At 45.9% G+C, this 17,934-nt stretch overlaps 2 protein-coding genes across 3 annotated transcripts in view; one reads left to right on the top strand and one right to left on the bottom strand.

Annotated features, from left to right (window-relative positions):
- Positions 1-7,394, top strand: part of LOC309364859 (zinc finger protein RFP-like) — a 260,032-nt gene extending 252,638 nt beyond the window's left edge. For both annotated transcript variants that reach the window (XM_081902815.1, XM_081902816.1), the window contains 5 exons: positions 1,624-1,854; positions 3,686-3,708; positions 4,555-4,673; positions 5,238-5,267; positions 5,922-7,394. In XM_081902815.1, the coding sequence (XP_081758941.1) occupies positions 1,624-1,854; positions 3,686-3,708; positions 4,555-4,673; positions 5,238-5,267; positions 5,922-6,430 (912 nt within the window). In that variant the 3' untranslated portion in view covers positions 6,431-7,394. The remainder of the gene's footprint in view (positions 1-1,623; positions 1,855-3,685; positions 3,709-4,554; positions 4,674-5,237; positions 5,268-5,921) is intronic.
- A 656-nt stretch (positions 7,395-8,050) lies between these two features.
- LOC309365012 (butyrophilin subfamily 1 member A1-like) lies at positions 8,051-17,688 on the bottom strand. Its single transcript, XM_081903107.1, has 6 exons — positions 17,530-17,688; positions 16,793-17,074; positions 14,859-14,963; positions 12,134-12,154; positions 10,858-10,890; positions 8,051-9,631 (listed from the first exon to the last, which is right to left on the bottom strand). Exons 1-6 carry the CDS (start codon positions 17,627-17,629, stop codon positions 9,117-9,119), a joined length of 1,056 nt encoding a protein of 351 aa, XP_081759233.1. The 5' UTR covers positions 17,630-17,688; the 3' UTR covers positions 8,051-9,116.
- Between the last annotated feature and the right edge of the window lie 246 nt (positions 17,689-17,934).

Here is a 17,934-nt window from a genome sequence, read left to right as displayed (position 1 = left end):
GGGCCCTATTATCTTCAGTAGCTTAGGGCCTCATCAAACCTAAATGCAGCCCTGGGTGCAGGCAAGCGAGCTGCTGATGGTAGTAAGCTGATTTTCTTGAACTTCAGAGCATATTTATATAGTGCCTGAGAACCTTGTCTGATAATATGTCACTGTCCCATAAATTAGTCTCAGAGCCTATACTATGTTATGGTTTCTAAACTATGTCTTTAACTATGTTAAAACTTGTTCATGCTCACTAAATAACATTCCCTATACTTTCGTAATATGCATACTTGGAGACATGTACATTTCATCTGGATAATGCCGATTCTCAATTTGCTTTGACGAAGCAGTCCTAACATTAATACATCGGCTTACGATTCTTCTTATCGTGACATCCATATAACCAGCTCATCATGTTCAGACATTCCATAATCCAAAACTTACTGACGCTGAAAGATGAGCAAAACTTTCAGTACCTTTGTCACCTCACATGACTGAGCATCTTCCAAATTTCAGCTAAATGGGGGTTTCCCAAACTTGGGTCTCCAGCTGTTTTGGGGCTACAACTCCCATCATCCCTAGGCAGCAGGACCAGTGATCAGGGATGATGGGGATTGTAGTCCAGAAACAGCTGGAGACCCAAGTTTGGGAAGACCCTGAGCTAAACTTTAACCTCAAACATTTGAGTTATAACTTCCAATGTGGTTCTGTGTTGTATAAAAACAAACCTTTCCACCTGGTGCATTAAGTTGACACCTATTGCCCCCCAAAGTGTTATGAGCTTGCTTTGTGCACCTGTGAACTAGCTCTTGACTGCTGGATTCTGAAAGTAGCGACTTTACAAGAGCATCTAATTATAATCTGTTGCCGAGTTTCAATTTCAGCTGGTGTTTCACAACACCAGTCCAAGGCCAGCTACTCTTTCTGCAGAAGAAGACACGGCAACACACATCTACAACAACTCGGTGCAACACCATTTTGCATTATATGCAATGGAAGCAGCCTGGGGAATAGCTGGATTTTGACATTACAAAGCAGGTGGAGAGAGCTTTTAGCCCTGTAGATGTTGCTGAGCTACACTTTCTATCAACCAGCAGCCAGGGAGGTTGGGAGTTGTAGTTCAGCAACTTCTGGTGGGCCAAAGGACACCCATGCCTCTCACAGAGACATTCGCTGTGGGTTAAACCACAGAGCCTAGGACTTGCCGATCAGAAGGTCAGTGGTTCGAATCCCCGCAACGTGGTGAGCTCCCATTGTTTGGTCCCTGCTCCTGCCAACCTAGCAGTTCGAAAGCACGTCAAAGTGCAAGTAGATAAATAGGTACCACTCCGGCGGGAAGGTAAATGGCGTTGCCATGCGCTGCTCTGGTTCGCCAAAAGTGGCTTTAGTCATGCTGGCCACATGACCCGGAAGCTGTACGCCGGCTCCCTCGGCCAATAAAGCGAGATGAGCGCACAACCCCAGAGTCGGCCATGACTGGGCCTAATGCTCAGGTCCCTTTACCTTTACCTTTGGAACACACGAAATGGTGTTTTCATGTGTCAAGGTGCTTTCCTATGGGTGGGTAAGAAATATTACAAATAAATAAACCAGTGTCGTCGTCCCCCCCCCCCCACTGTTTGCACCTGTCCCAATCAGGCAGAAACTGAAGCTGAGAGGCAGAAGCTTGTGTTGGAATGTCAGCAGCTCCGCCAGTTTCTAGAGAAAGAAGAGCAGCTCCTGTTAACCCGGCTGCAGAAGCTGGAGATAGAGATTGAGAAGAAGAAGGAAGAGCATGCAGCTAAATTTTCCAAGGAGATTTCCCATATCAGCACTCTAATTGACGAGCTGGAGCAGAAGGGTCAGGAGCCGCCAGGTGGGCTGATGCAGGTAATGCTGTGTAAATCAATAAATGCCATTATTTAAGGGCTGTAGCACAGTGATAGCACATGCAGAAGAAAGTCTCGGGTTCAGCCCCCGTCATCTCTAGGTAGGGCTGTGCTGGAGGGGAAGCTTTGCCTGAAATCTCGGAGAGCTGCTGCCAGTCAGAGTAGACAATACTGAGCTAGATGGACCAATGGCCTGATATGGTACAGGGCAGCTTTGTTTGGAAGAAGAGTTTGGATTTGATATCCCGCTTTATCACTACCCGAAGGAGTCTCAAAGCGGCTAGCATTCTCCTTTCCCTCCCTCCCCCACAACAAACACTCTGTGAGGTGAGTGGGGCTGAGAGACTTCAAAGAAGTATGACTTGCCCAAGGTCACCCAGCAGCTGCATGTGGAGGAGCAGGGAATTGAACCCGGTTCACCAGATTACAAGTCCACCGCTCTTAACCACTACACCACACTGGCTCTCTTGTTCCTAGTTATTTCCCATTTGGTTGCATCCTCCTCCTCATTTGGCCTTCTCACCCCTCTCACCGCATTCCTGCAGTGGTGCATTGTTGTAGGGTTAACACCTTTCCCGATCTCTGGAAGCCCAGTATTTCGAGCCTGGGGGAAAAGACGACCTGAGTTTCTGCTGGTGTTGTGTGGCCAAAGCAGGGCCTTCCTCCCCCTCAGCAAAGCAAGATCTTAGCCTGTGCTGTGTTGTTTGTTGGCATCCATCTGTCTCAAGAGACAACGGAGTGCATCTCTGAGGAGGAGGAGGAGTTTGGATTTGATATCCCGCTTTATCACTACCCGGAGGAGTCTCAAAGCGGCTAACATTCTCCTTTCCCTTCCTCCCCCACAACAAACACTCTGTGAGGTGAGTGGGGCTGAGAGACTTCAGAGAAGTGTGACTGGCCCAAGGTCATCCAGCAGCTGCATGTGGAGGAGCAGGGAATCGAACCCAGTTCACCAGATTACGAGTCCACTGCTCTTAACCACTACACCACACTGGCTCTGGGGGTGAAGTCAAACTGGGCAGTGTGTATGAAGGTCCTGGGTTGCCCAGACGACAAGATTCCCCCACTCTCGGCCTCACTGATGCGATTGAAAGAAAAGCAGAGCAATACGTTTGGCACCTGCTTGGCTGCAGGAGTTGCCAGAAGGAGGCATGCAAGGTGCCTTAGGGACTCCACTCCAATTTGTGTAGGTTTTACTCCAGGGGTCGGCAACCAAAGGCCCATGGGCCACAAGCGGCTTACGGGGGTTGTTTAACCGGCTCATGAGCCACCCCCGAACCGAGCCTCCCTTTGGCCCTGCGCTAAACTGGCACAGCACGGGGACTCACTTCCACGGTGTCGGAAATTGCGTCTGTGGAGAAATCGCGGGCTCACGTGCGAGTGCAATCTGGCCAAGGGAGGGATCTCCGCTGGAGTGAACCGGTCCAGGCGAGGTAAACCTTGCTGACCCCTGATTTACTCCTTAGGTTTCTCTTCTCCCAGAGATATCCCGCAAGGCAGTAGGTATTGTTCTATGCCTCCACAAAAAGACTAAATGAATTGGTTCGTTAATGCTGCCAAACTGAAACAAATGCTTTGAGGGTTGAAAGCAAAATGAGCTGGGAAGATAGTAGGTATTTGATGCAGCAACCTTTTGGCGGCTGGGCATGTCTAGGCCTGGTCAGTGCCTGGATCAGGGACCACCAGGGAAACCCACGAATGCCGTTTCTAGTTTTATGATGTAAGGAAAGCAGGATATAAGATGAACCCCTGTAGAAATTAATTCCAAATATGATGGGTGTTGGACTGGGCGACCTAACCTCTCTGTCTTGTCTCCTCTTTTTTCTCGCTAGGATATTGGAAGCATCTTCAGCAGGTATGAGGCCGTTCTTCCTGTTGCCATTTCTCCACCCTTCGCAGAAGGCAATTCTAGTAATGTTCTGCACGCATGCCAAGATCAAAAGCAGTATGTCTGAGTGGGAGAGCGTGGTTGTGCTCATGGTCCTGGTGTCAGCCTTCTCCAAATCATCTGCTTAGGAGGGAATGTTGCCTTTTTTATATATACAACACTCCCCCCCCCCAGTTTGTACATCTCAAAATAAACGTTTTACATCATGCCATGAAACAATGGACTTAACCTCCTTCGCTTTTCATGGTTCATTTTACTTACCTATCGTTACTGCATATTTTACTATAACCAATCTAATTGTTTCTCCATTTTGAATCCTCCAAATTTTTACCGTGCTGTTGAATTTATCTAAATACTACCAGCGTTTTCAATTGTACAGTTATTTTCTAAATATTCAAGGGGGGGATTCTCTTTGAATAAAGATTCTTCTTGCTCTCTTATTCTATAAATTAAACCTGCTGCTTCCACAAATTCTATCATCTTAAGTTGCCAACCTTCCTTACTTGGGATCTCGCTCACTTTCCATCTTTCGGCTTGGACTACATAGGCCGTTGGTCTGATCCACTGGGATGCTTCTTGCAACCTTCCCCTTCTACCTAGAGCAGAATTTTCACTAACATGCACCCCTAGCGCACCCCCACCCCCACCCCCACCCCCAAAGTTGCAAATCCATTGGCCAACGTTGTAGTTCACCTTCCGTCAGCTTGGCCAGCTGTTTACACTATGTAGATGCATTCTGCGCCTGATGTTCTGAGAAGCTGCAAGTGAATAAAGATTTCTTTTCATGCGGTTTCCTGTTTGTCAAACCTCTAGGTGCAAGAGGGGCAAATTTCAGTTTCCTACTCCACCTGATTCTTCGGAGCTCAGTACAATGCTGCAGGAATTCTCCAAAGAGAGTGCTTCACTGCAGGGCAAACTGAGGAAATTCAGAGGTACTCAATGGGTTTCTGAAGCTGATTGCTGGGGTGCAAATTTTACTGTTGTTCTTATTTAGCTCTTTATCCAGGCGATCAATGAACACTTGTCCCAATCACATTTCGCCTTTGTACAATACCCACCATTAAAATACGGGCGCTGGGTTCAGAATAACATAGTCATTCTTTAGTGGTTGAATTTGTTGGGATTAGATTGTGATGACTAACTTGTCCCTTTGATTTCAAGGATCTTAATGTATGATGGCCTGGATCCATAGGGCTACAATATTGTGAGCTTGATAGTTTACTTGCTATCTAATAATAATTAATAATGATGATGATGATGATGATGGTATCATTGCTGTAAATGTGTGCTCCAAGGCTTGATGCCTACAAAGCTGAGAGAAATTAGAAGTGCAATTGGGTAGCTGTAGATTTCCAAAGTGATAATACTCCTAAGGCTTTAGAATGGGGCATGTGAATTAATGGTGTATTAATATACAAAGTTCATTTGTTGCTAAATATAACACATTAACAAATCACAGAAGTTTGCATATGCTTATCCTCCTTTTCTTCCTCTAGAGACTTTGGATGAACAAAAGTGGATAAATGGTAAGTCCCCACAGATTCTGGATATCTCACAGTAAAGATGGATTCATGCCTTTTTGTATTTAAAAAAAGAAAAGAGGCAACCTGTGGTTTTCTACATATTGTTGGACTACAACTCTCCTCGTTCCCAGCCATGCTAGCTGAGACTGATGCGTGAGTCTCCGATCAGGAGGAATGCTCAATAAATAGGCCGCCTTCAGAAACAACCATCTGCAGCAGATGAACAGTTACTTGTTTTATACATTGGTCTTTGGGAAAGGTTCGTGGAGCTTGGCTCCATGCCTGACGGTTGCATTTGATCTCTTGCATCTGAAGGAGCATCTCCATCCCCATCATTCTACCCGGACACTGAGGTCCAGCACCAAGGGCCTTCTGGTGGTTCCCTCACTGCGAGAAGTGAGGTTACAGGGAACCAGGCAGAGGGCCTTCTCGGTAGTGGCGCCCTCCCTGTGGAATGCCCTCCCACCAGATGTCAGAGAGAACAACAACTACCAGACTTTTAGAAGACATCTGAAGGCAGCCCTGTTTAGGGAAGCTTTTAATATTTGATGTATTACAGTATTTTAATATTTTTTTGGAAGACACCCAGAGTGGCTGGGGAAGCCCAGCCAGATGGGCGGGGTATAAATAAATTATTATTATTATTATTAATTACAGAGAACGTGACACTGGACCCCATGACGGCTCACCCTCGATTTGTTGTGTTTGATGGTCAGAAAGCTGTCGCATGGGGATCTGTCCGCCAGGAGCTTCCCTATAGCACTGGACGATTTGATCCCACCCGCTGCGTGCTTGGCTGTCAAGGATTCACCTCAGGGAAGCATCATTGGACAGTGGATGTGAGCAAAGGAACTTTCTGGGCTGTGGGTGTAGCCAAAGAATCTGTGAAGAGGAAAGGACATCTGAATATTGTCCCTGAGGAGGGAATCATGGCTCTGGGTTTTAACAACGGTCAGTACAAAACCTTAACGTCGCCCCCGACCATTCTGAACCCAAGTAAACACCCCCAAAAGATTCAAATCCGTTTGGACTATGAAGGAGGAACAGTGGGGTTTTTTGATGCGGAAGAAAACAAGCGCCTTGTTCTCTTTAGTGTCAAATTTGTGTCAAAAATATTTCCTTTCTTCCGAGTTGGGGACATGAACACTGTGCTCCGCCTGTGTTAAATTATATCTGTTCTTCTGTTGGACTTGGGTCTTTGGCCCTTCTAGTGTCAACATAACTCTCTGGCTGTAACACACAATACTGAGCTTCAACACGGTTAATACAACAGCTGCTTTTGACTTGCCTTAATTCCCTTATCAGGTTACTGTATATTCTGAATGGATACTGGAGCCTAGGCTTACAGAATGTAGGAGACCCAAATGCATATACCATTTAAAACTACGTCGTAGATATAGCTTCTAGTATGTTTTAGCAATATCTTTGTCATTCCCGGCTATATTTCCTCTCATTTGGATACAGATTCCAAAGTACAACATTTGTACCCCTCATATCAGATGCAAGTGGTACATCTTTTATACTGCAGCCTCTCAGAAATACACGGAAATGTGATCAGGCAATAATGGAGATCCAGCTTGTGGACATATTGCTGTGAAAAAGGGGAATTGAAAGTGTGTATGTGAAAATCGATATGAGGTCTGTGTACAGGTATTTAGCATTTGGATATTTGTACCCAAATGAAAGCAGTATTGCAAGATAAAGCCAGTAGTTAACGGTTGAGTGCAGTCAATTTATCCAAGCTAAGCTGAAACCAAGAAAGATGATGAAAATTTATAAGAAAAGTGGTGCTTTGTAATTTTAACATGGTAAATACAGGGATACAGGAGGTCACCTTGGTTTTCAATTGAGATCTGTTTAGGATGCCTTGTTAACGTACCTTGCAAATTTTTACATTCTGGGAAAATATATTTTTTTTAATTGCAGACTTTTTAAAAAAAACTAGAGTAAAAGTTTATCCAAATTTGCGTAAGTATTTTAAGAAATCTTTTTTACTTTTACTTTTTATATAGAATGCTGGAATGAAAAAGCACAGGTGACAGGAAACGTTTAGGTACTAGGTTGTCAGAATTATTTGCTCTACCCTGTACCTGTTTGCCAAAACTTAATAAATGCTGACATCTCCTTAAATACGTTGCCGTCCTTTACTCTATAAATACAATATTGGTCAACTTAAAAAGCCATTCTGCAAGCTTCTGCAATCGGCTCCTTTTCATTTGGAGGCTGTTTCAGTTCATGCCCCATTTAAAACACTTGCCGTTCTCTCTTTCCTTGAGTGGTTCAGTCTATAACTCACAAATGCCAATCCAGAGAAAACCTGATGGATGTTTGCTGCAATTTGGTGGCAAACAGCGGGTTTTCCCAGCAGTGTGGGTGTGCCCATGGTTAGATTCTTCCAATGTAGGCGTAAAGGTAAAGGGACTCCTGACCATTAGGTCCAGTCGCAGACGACTCTGGGGTTGCGGCACTCATCTCGCTTTATTGGCTGAGGGAGCCGGCGTACAGCTTCCGTGTCATGTGGCCAGCATGACTAAAGCCGCTTCTGGTGAACCAGAGCAGCGCATGGAAACACCATTTACCTTCCCGCCGGAGTGGTACCTATTTATCTACTTTGCACTTTGATGTGCTTTCGAACTGCTAAGTTGACAGGAGCAGGGACCGAGCAACGGGAGCTCACCCTGTCGCGGGGATTTGAACTGCCGACCTTCTGATCAGCGAGTCCTAGACTCTGTGGTTTAACCCACAGCACCGTAATTAATGGAACGCGGAACCATGCAGATCTCACCTTAGCACTGAAGAGGCTTTTATTTATGTTCATTTAAACAAATATTCAAGAATAATGACACACCTTTCACTAAAATCTTGGACATAATCACTTTAGGCAAATCAAGAATGCTACAGTATCACTGTCCGCCGTCTCATTACTCCAGTCCTCTTATGACTCTCAGTACGTCTTGTGTTTGGAGGACGGTTGGACAAATTGCTTAAAAATGAAAACTACCCACACATAGTGAATCCAGTCAGTGGAGGAGATTTGAATTGGTAAACACCAAAGGTGCCCTTGAATACTTCTACCTGCATGCAATTCAAGGGGAGGCCGACCCACAAAGATTCTTCCTTGGCTATCGCATTTGAAGGCAGTGGCATATAATCAGAGCAACGCTTCCGTGGTTTACGCTTCCTCTGATATTGCCGCTGTTAGCTGTCAATCTAGCGGCTGATGGTGGCATCACAGAGCGAGGGTCATCCTCTGGTTTTGATTGCCTGTTTTTTTCATGCTCAAGGACGCCTTGTAACCTTCGTCCTGTCCCTTTGCTCCTCTGCGAAGGGATAGCAGTTTGCCAGCTGCCCATGCTTTTCCTGCTGAAATTTGATGATGGTGGTGATTTAACTTATACCCACCTGGCTGGGTTGCCCGAGACACTCTAAGCCAGGGGTCAGCAACCTTTGTCAGCAATGGGCCGGTCCACTGTCCCTCAGACCATGTGGTGGGCCAGACTATATTTTTTTTGGGGGGGGGGGGGAATGAACGAATTCCTAGGCCCCACAAACAACCCAGAGATGCATTTTAAATAAAAGGACATATTCTACTCAGGTAAAAACACGCTGATTCCGGGATTGTCCACAGGCCGGATTGAGAAGGCAATTGGCCTGCATCCGGCCCCCAGGCCTTAGTTTGCCTACCCCTGCTCTAGGCTGCTCCCCACAAAATATTTAAAAGCGCAGGAAAACATAAAACGATAGATGCACACACCCCGTCCGCAGTGCATAAGCAGAGATGACTTTTGAGGTGCCTTCCAAGTCCGCTGTGTCATGCCGTGCTTGCCCATTAAACATCACACAAGGAAGGTCTCAGGGGCACAGTCGAAGCCAGCATCCCACCCCGACCTGCAGGAAAGGGAAGACCACCTCCCCGTCGAAAGCAGCAGAGGGGAAAGTGAAGATGGGTGTCTTGTGGTTGACGTCATGAAACGCCACTTGCCCCCTCTCGTAGTCCAAGTAAATCCCAAGTTTCCTGGGTCTCTTCCGCAAAGACAGGGGCGTCTCGGGCACGGTGAGAGCTTGGTACTGGATCCGGCACTTCTCCACGGCCCAGATCCCTTCGCTGGGGTCAAGGCTGAGGCACTCCTTCCTCTTCACGGAACCCCTTGCCAGCCCCACGGCCCAGTACCCCTCCTCACCCACCTCCACTTCCCAGTAGTGCCTTCCTGAGGAAAAGCCCTCGCTTCCCAAAATGCAGCGCTCGAGGCTGAATCTCAGGGGGCTGTCAGGCAGGCTGTGCCATGTGAAGCCTTGTATGACGTTCTTCCGGTCCGCAGACAGGATGAGCTCGTTGTTCGCTGTGTCCGGATCCAGGGTTACATTTGCTGCAGGGTGGAGAAGATGAGAAGGAAAGAGGTCACGGATGGAAGGAGGGCAATATCAGTGTTAACCAGACAGTGTTGCGACTGAGGGCCAGCGTAACCAGTTGCACTGGCACGTGCTATCTGCCTGCTGCCTTCTTGACTTATTGGAATATTCTAGAAAGAATTGGTCTTGAACAGGTTGCTAGGCAACAGAAAAATCTCATAATAGGAGCCTCTATTAAGGGCATGTGGTCATTAAAGGTCAGAGTCAGTGTGTAAATGAACAAAGTGGAAAATGAGCAATTGAATCTCAGAGTCGGATGGATAGAGGAGAAGGAATTATGTTGTTTTATTTGACCAGTGTAAATTTGTGTAAATAATAAAGATTTTCTGTAAGAAGAAACTCTGCTGCAAGTTTGAATTAAAAGAATACACCCAAGAGTAGATGCTCACACGTCAACTTTATGCACCGGTAATACTATCTGGCAGTCAAGGTGAAGAATCGCCTTTCCCCCCTAGAGAGTTGAAATTTCTCCACAGCAGCAGTGTTTCCTTAAATTGGTTCATTCATTTCATATGGTTGATACACAGCTTGATTGTAAAAAAAATAAAAATAAAATTCCCTCAGGGGTTGATGAAAAGAAGGTAACAATAAAATCTTTAGTCAAAACTTATCTGAGCATTCAAAAAATTGAAACCAGCAGCAAACTAAAAACACACCAGCATTCCAATACCTGAGTAGGCTTGTCTAAGCAAAAATGTTTTTGGCAGGTGCCGAAAAGAGTACAGGGATATCAACAGGTGCCACTACACTAAAATATCTATTTATTTCAGATGCAGAACAGGTATTCTGTGGCACCAGTAACAATTAATGGAGGATATCAAGGTTTGTAAAACGCTTAGAGATTTTCTTGTTCTTTAAAAACAAACAAATCAAGTGGTATATAAATCTTGATAAACAAACAAACAAAGATTCCCGTAACCGTTGAGAATCTTCTGAAGTCACTATTAAAAAACGTGACCCGAATGGATAACACCAGATTCCCATCACATGGTGAGTCCTAAATCTCACCACACGAAAGATATTCACCTCACAGGTTCTCCTTCCCCACCCCACTCAACCGCACCATGGTAGTTTTATTGCGTCCTCAATTAATGTGAAAAATTCAGCATCAGGGAGTGGCGACAGATTTCATGCCTGAAATAATGCATTGTGACACGCATACGAAAACAGGAGAGCCGTTTACCTTTTTTGATTGGCATCACCAAGTTCCTCCAACCTAAAAAGCAACCACACAATGACAAATTAACGTTGATATGGAAAATCTTGATCTTTGGGTGCTTTACGCATAAAAAACACCAATACTATTTCAGTGCTGACAGCTATGTAGGCCTGGCACAAGGCAAGGTACCATCTGAAGGAGATGTGCTGACTGCCTTCTCTTCTGGTGTGCTGACCTCCTCTGAGGCCTGTTCTGAATAGTTTTTGGTGCCATTAAATGATATGGGCCCTTCTAGACTATCCTGGGTTATTTTGCCTCAGAGTAGGCCATTGAACATTGTACAGAGAGTGTCTGTGCTTTGTGGCAGTTCTGGGAACTGTAGTTCCCTCAAGAGCTTCAATTCCCAGCACCATTAAACAAACCACAGTTCCAAGGATTCTATAGGGAAAACGATGTTGAATATGTGCATGGGGAGAGCCCCCTCCTAGAATTCAAACTTTTTTTAAAAAAGGAACCGAGGCTGAATGCCTCAGTTTGATGAATTTCACCTGTTCTTGGAAACATGGAGAGAAAACACCCAGTGTCCTGTGGTAATAATAATAATAATAATAATAATAATAATAATAATAATAATAATAATAATTTATTATTTATACCCCGCCCATCTGGCTGGGCTTCCCCAGCCACTCTGGGCAGCTTCCAACCAAATACTGTATTAAAATACAGTAATACATCAAACATTAAAAGCTTCCCTAAACAGGGCTGCCTTCAGATGTCTTCTCAAAGTTTGATAGTTGTTGTTCTCTTTGACATCTGGTGGGAGGGCGTTCCACAGGGTGGGCGCCACTGTTAGTGTAGAGTTGGCAGTTTTGCTACCTAACAAGCCCTATTCTAAACTTGGGAAAGGTTTTTGAAATACCTTTTACAGTGGAAATTCTGAATCAATTATTTTTACCCACTCAAGCTGCATGTGTTGTTTCAGCCATCAGTTTTTGCTATTGGCTTGAACTGAACCAAACTTTCACGTCTACTTAAAAACAACAACCTAATTTTAGTAAAATAGTCTCCCCCCCTTTTTTTTAAGACCACAGTCCAATACAGAGTCAGTGCAATTCTATGCACAATTACTGGGGAGTAAAGCCAAGTGAAACCAGTGGGATATGCGTCTGAGTAAACAACAAGAATTGTACTCTCAGGCATGGTTAAGTTTATTTAAATTAATGGACTTAAGACTGCCTGTCTCTGCACAGGACTGTGACCTAAATGTGTTTTTCTTCTCAAAAGAGGCAGAATGACTTACTCAGTTCTGCAGAAAGCTTTCCTAGAAGAGAAAGGAAAGAAGAAATAATTATAACTGCTGTAAACATTTGAGTGTACAATCTAGTCACCCGTTGTTTCTGGTCTGAATAAGGTGTGCTGATTTTCCTGTAGTATCATGATTAATTAAGAGCAAGACTGAAGCAGATGGGACCTCTTCTTTTTGGCAATACAAATGGTAAGTCTGGATGCACAATCTGGATTAGGCCCACTGTGGGGGCCAAGAGTTAAAGCCACAGCTTCTCATTCTGGGGACCGTGCACAGGCTGCTTTTCAACAAACAAACCCAGCACTTAGGGCCAGAGCTACCGTATTTTTCGCCCTATAGGACGCACTTTTTCCCCTCCAAAAATGAAGGGGAAATGTGTGTGTGTCCTATGGGGCGAATGCAGGCTTTCGCTGAAGCCTGGAGAGCGAGAGGGGTCGGTGCGCACCGACCCCTCTCGCTCTCCAGGCTTCAGGAGAGCCCCAGCGCCAGCCCCACAAGGTCGGGGGACAGAGGGAGGCGGAACACCGCCATCCCGCTGTCTCCCGAAGTGGTTTGGAGGCTGGCGGCGGGGAGACCCCGCCACCAGCCCCGCAAGCTCCGGGGACAGCTGGGAGGCGCAGCGCGTCTTCCTGCTGTCCCCAGACCTGGTCTGAAGGCAGGCAGCGGGGAGAAGAGCGCTTCTCCCCGCTGCCAGCCCCGCAAGCGCCTGGGAGGGAAATAATTTTTTCTCTCTTTATTTCCCCCCAAAAAACTTGGTGCGTCCTATGGGCCGGTGCGTCCTATGGGGCGAAAAATACGGTATGTAGGCTGGCCCTGAGACCACCTACAGTCAAAGAAGACAAACCTAGCCTAGATCAGGGGTGGGAAGTATTCTTGGCCCAGCAGGCCTGATCTTTATCTCCCACCACTGCCACCCACCTGTAAAAGTTGGTCTGTGGGGATGTGGGGGGGGGGGGAGAGAAAGAGTAAGTAGGACTGAATGCCCCATTGACTCCTGCTATCTACTGGGTTTGGGTCAGCGAGGGAGTTCCCAGTGGGGAACTTGTTGGGATTTTGCCTACGTGCAGCTTCACACAAGGCAATTAAGAGTTGGCCGAAGGCAAAGAAGACTGAGCAGAGGAAGATATTCTGCCTAGAGATATGGGATTTGTTTGGAGTTTAAGAGTGAGAGTTTAAGATCCGTATCTGTATCTTGTATATAGTAACTTGTGAGTCTGCTGCAAATAATAAACACCTATAAGTAACCGAGTTACTGGCAGCAGTGTCTTGTTCCTGCTTCATCCTACCTACCTGCAACTGATTGCTTCTGGAAGTCTGCGTATGCTCTGCTATATTCAACTGGGTCTGGCTAAGGTCCTGCAACAGGTTAAAGTTGCGAAACACCAATAGAACTCTTGTGCGCTCCCACCAAGCAGTTATCATCAGATAACTGACAGGGAGTTCAATCCAGCCACATCTCTCTACCTGTCTCACACTTCACATCACATATGATGACAATTGTGGGCCCGTGGGCATTGTTTGGAAGACAAATGGGGAGGCCTGGTGGGGCAAATCTGGCCTGTGGGTCAGACGTTTCCCCATCCCTTGTCTAGATGCCCCGACAGTAAACAAAGCAGAATGTCTGCTCTGAAACAGTTGCAGATGCCAATTGCCCTGAAGTGGGGTCTCATGTAACTGGAGGAAGAAGAGATGAAGAAGAGTTTGGATTTGATATCCCGCTTTATCACTACCCGAAGGAGTCTCAGAGCGGCTAACATTCTCCTTTCCCTTCCTCCCCCACAACAAACACTCTGTGAGGTGAGTGGGGCTGAGAGACTTCAGAGAAGTGTGACTGGCCCAAGGTCACCCAGCAGCTGCATGTGGAGACGCAAACCCGGTTCCCCAGATTACGAGTCTATCGCTCTTAACCACTACACCACACTGGCTCTCCAGGAGACCTATGAATACACACCTGTCCGGAGACTAGAAAAGAATTTTGTAAGCCTCTCTCTAATAAGAACAAAGCTGTAACTTCTGACTTCCTCCCATGTATTTAGAATCACAGAATTGCAGAGTAGAAAAGTATCAAAAGGATCATCTAGTCCAGTGTTTCCCACATTTGGGTCTCCAGCTGTTTTTGAACTACAATTCCCATCATCCCTGACCACTGGTCCTGCTAGCTAGGGATAATGGGAGTTGTAGTCCAAAAACAGCTAGAGACCCAAATGTGGGAAACACTGATATAGTCCAAACCCCTGCACCCACAACCCTGAGGTTAAGAGTCTGCTGATCTACAGACTGAGCTAGAAGATGCTACACAGTGCCACCTGGTATCAAAAGCACATAATGACACCATTTACACACTGGTGGTGACGTGGGGTAAACCACAGAGCCCAGGACTTGCCGATCAGAAAGTTGGCGGTTCGAAACCCCGTGACAGGGTGAGCTCCAGTTGTTTGGTCCCTGCTCCTGCCAACCTAGCAGTTCGAAAGCATGTCAAAGTGCAAGTAGATAAATAGGTAACGCTCCAGCGGGGAAGGTAAACGGCGTTTCTGTGTGCTGCTCTGGTTTGCCAGAAGCAGCTTAGTCATGTTGGCCACATGACCCGGAAGCTGTACCCCGGCTCCCTCGGCCAGTAAAGCAAGACGAGCGCCGCAACCCCAGAGTCGGCCACGACTGGACCTAATGGTCAGGGGTCCCTTTACCTTTACCTTTATGACGCAGCTTCCTAGGTACTCACTGTTTATATTAAACAGGTAAAGGAGGAGGAGAATGAAACCGAGAAGAGCCAAGAGGGAGACACACAAACCAGCTATCCACTGAGAGATCTTTGGGAAGAAGTGATCTGAAAACAAAGCAAATTACCAACAATGTTATAAACCTGGTTTCTGAATCAAATAAAAGAAAAACAGATGCCAAAGATTTGGCAGTGCCTCTCCCCCCCCCCCCCCGCTATTGCGTTCTCCCCCTTCTGATCACGCTGCAGGGGTTTTTATAGCTTTCTGAGCTGCATGCTGGTTCTGCACACTTGAGGCCCTGAATTTTGTCCTCCCTATCCTCCAAGCACTGAACTTTTAATAAGCCTCCTGTTCTGCAGGAAATTCCTGATCCTGAGACGAGCTTCAAACGAGTCCCTGCTGCCGCATTAGGAGCTCACCATTGCCCAGATCCTGAATCGAAAGTGATTTTAATCTAACATATTACAATATAGCACTTCTTCCTATCCTTGCTGAAATATACTCGGACATAACACTTGCTTCATCCAGCATGGCATCCCAGTACATATATACCGTATATGCAAGGGTGATGCTGTCTGGAACTGAATAGCAATATGTCCCAGAACTTTCGTCAGCCAGGGGTTTAAGGACTGCTGTGAGTTTGCAGGGGAAGGGGTAGTTTATTATGTTTTTTTAAAAATAATATTTATTAAAAATTTCCATGAAAAGCCACTTTGAGAATCACCTGACTGAAAGGCAATAAATAAAATGGGGTCCCTGTGTCTTCCCCATCTCTCTCTCTCTCTCTCTCGCTCTCGCTCCCTGCTGATGAAAATGTAACATGGAGCTGGGAAAGGGGTGCAGCAATAAAATTGCTAGCACATTTGCAACGCTCAGCAGGTTCCAGTATGGTTTCAACCTGGATGGGGAACTAGATCAGGGCTCAGCAACCTTTTTCAGCCGCGGGCCAGTCCACTGTCCATGTGGTGGGCCAGACTATATTTTGGGGGAGAAATTGAACGAATTCCTATGCCCCACAAATAACCCAGAGATGCATTTTAAATAAAAGGACACATTCTACTCATGTAGAAACATGCTTATTCCTGGACCGTCTGTGGGCCGGACTGAGAAGGCAACTGGGCCGCATCCGGCCCCTTAGATTGCCTACCCCTGGACTAGATGACCATCAAGGTCCCTCCCAACTCTACAATTCTACAGTCCTATGAAATCATCTTGGTGCACACTTTAACAGCGAATTTAATCTGCCACTGTCTCTAGTGACCTAGTTGGGAAGTGAGCCCGCTAGAAGTTCTCACTGGTTCTCTTCTCGAGTTCCTTCTCTTTAGAATACGTTGGTGTCAACGTTGGTTGACTTCAGGCTTCTCCCCTCACTCGTTCACTGCACATCACTTGAGAATTTAAAACGCTGTGGGTTAAACCACAGAGCCTAGGGCTTGCCGATCAGAAGGTCGGCGGTTCAAATCCCCGCGACGAGGTGAGCTCCCGTTGCTCGGTCCCTGCTCCTGCCAACCTAGCAGTTCAAAAGCACGCCAAAGTGCAAGTAGATAAATAGGTACCGCTCCGGCGGCAAGGTAAACGGCGTTTCCGTGCACTGTTCTGGTTTGCCAAAAGTGGCTTAGTCATGCTGGCCACATGACCCGGAAGCTGTACGCCGGCTCCCTCGGCCAATAAAGCGAGATAAGTGTCGCAACCCCAGAGTCATCTGCGACTGGACCTAATGGCCGGGGTCCCTTTACCTTTACCTTTATACCTTCAAAGCACATTCAAAGTACATCCTTTCCCTCAAAGGATTCTGGGCACTGTAGTTTAGCCCTGACCCTTAACTAACTACATTTCCCAGAATTCTTTGAAGGAAAGAATATATTTTGAAGGCATCGTTTGTACAGAGCCACAGCCCCAAAATACAGAACCGTTATCAAGAATCTGGACAGCTTACCTGCTATATGAATAGTTGATTCCTTTTCCTGGTTGAGGAAGCTGTTCCGGACCACACAGGTTAGGCTATGATTTGAACTTCCTGTTAGGATGATGTCGTTCTGCACCTCAAACAACCCATTGCCCTCCATGGAAATTTTTTGTCCCAGTGAAGGGAAGTGCCTCCCATTGTGACCTCTCCATAGGATCTCAGGCTTTGGGTACCAACCACTGGATCGGCAAACTATTCGGATCCCCCTGTCCTGATAGCCTTCGATGGAAATAAGGGGAGCAAGGCCTGTTGCTGAATTGAGAACGAACAGAAATAGTGGGATAATTCAAAGTCTTCCTGGAATCTATTCAAAAGAAGCATAAAAAAACCAGCAACAACAACTGTTTCTTTGAGGTTTTCTTTTCTTATAATCAATCGGTATAGTTTATGAAATAAATAAAAAGGTATCAGACTGCTCTAAATGTATGGCATGGTTGTGACGTTAATAATCTTCCCTGAGACCTGGGTTTGACCACGGCTGGTTCGTGAGCTAGATGGACCTAAGTATGCCACAACAACTTACAATTTCACGGTACTTTGGGGTACGTATGAGAAGCTGGTATCTAGGCTGCTGGTAGATTTATTATTATTATTATTATTATTATTATTATTATTATTATTATTATTATATCTCCCTTCAGAGAAAAATAAGACACTTTAGCCACGAACAATAACATTTCTATGAGAGGTACTAGTGAGAGTCTTACCAGGGTCCACATTATTTATAGGTGGAATAACAAAGAAAATGGTGAGAATGAACAGAAAGGAACGCATTTCTGGGTCGCAAGAGAAGATGGGCGCCTCCATTTTCTTTCTTTTCTGGCCTCCGGGGGATAAAGCAAGAGAAAGAGAGAAAGAGAGAGAGAGAGAGAGAGAAGGAGAAAGAGAGAGAGAGAGAGAGATTTACAAACTGATTATGATACCCAATCCTCTTTCTCTCTCTGTTTTCATAAAGTTTTGTAACTTAAGGTGCATGACTGCGTAATGGTTCATGATGACCACAAGAAGATGCTAGGAAGATGTTCCTTTGAGATTAGCTTAAGGATGGGGAGCCTCAGACCCCCCAGGAGCTGAATATGGCCCTCCATGCCTCTCTATCTGGCCCTTGGTGC

Source organism: Podarcis melisellensis (genome assembly GCF_964234715.1).
Source record: "Podarcis melisellensis genome assembly, chromosome: 2".
In the NCBI taxonomy this organism is placed as follows: domain Eukaryota; kingdom Metazoa; phylum Chordata; class Lepidosauria; order Squamata; family Lacertidae; genus Podarcis; species Podarcis melisellensis.
Note: the sequence above shows the minus strand (reverse complement) of the source record. Positions and strands in the feature narration are given on the sequence as shown.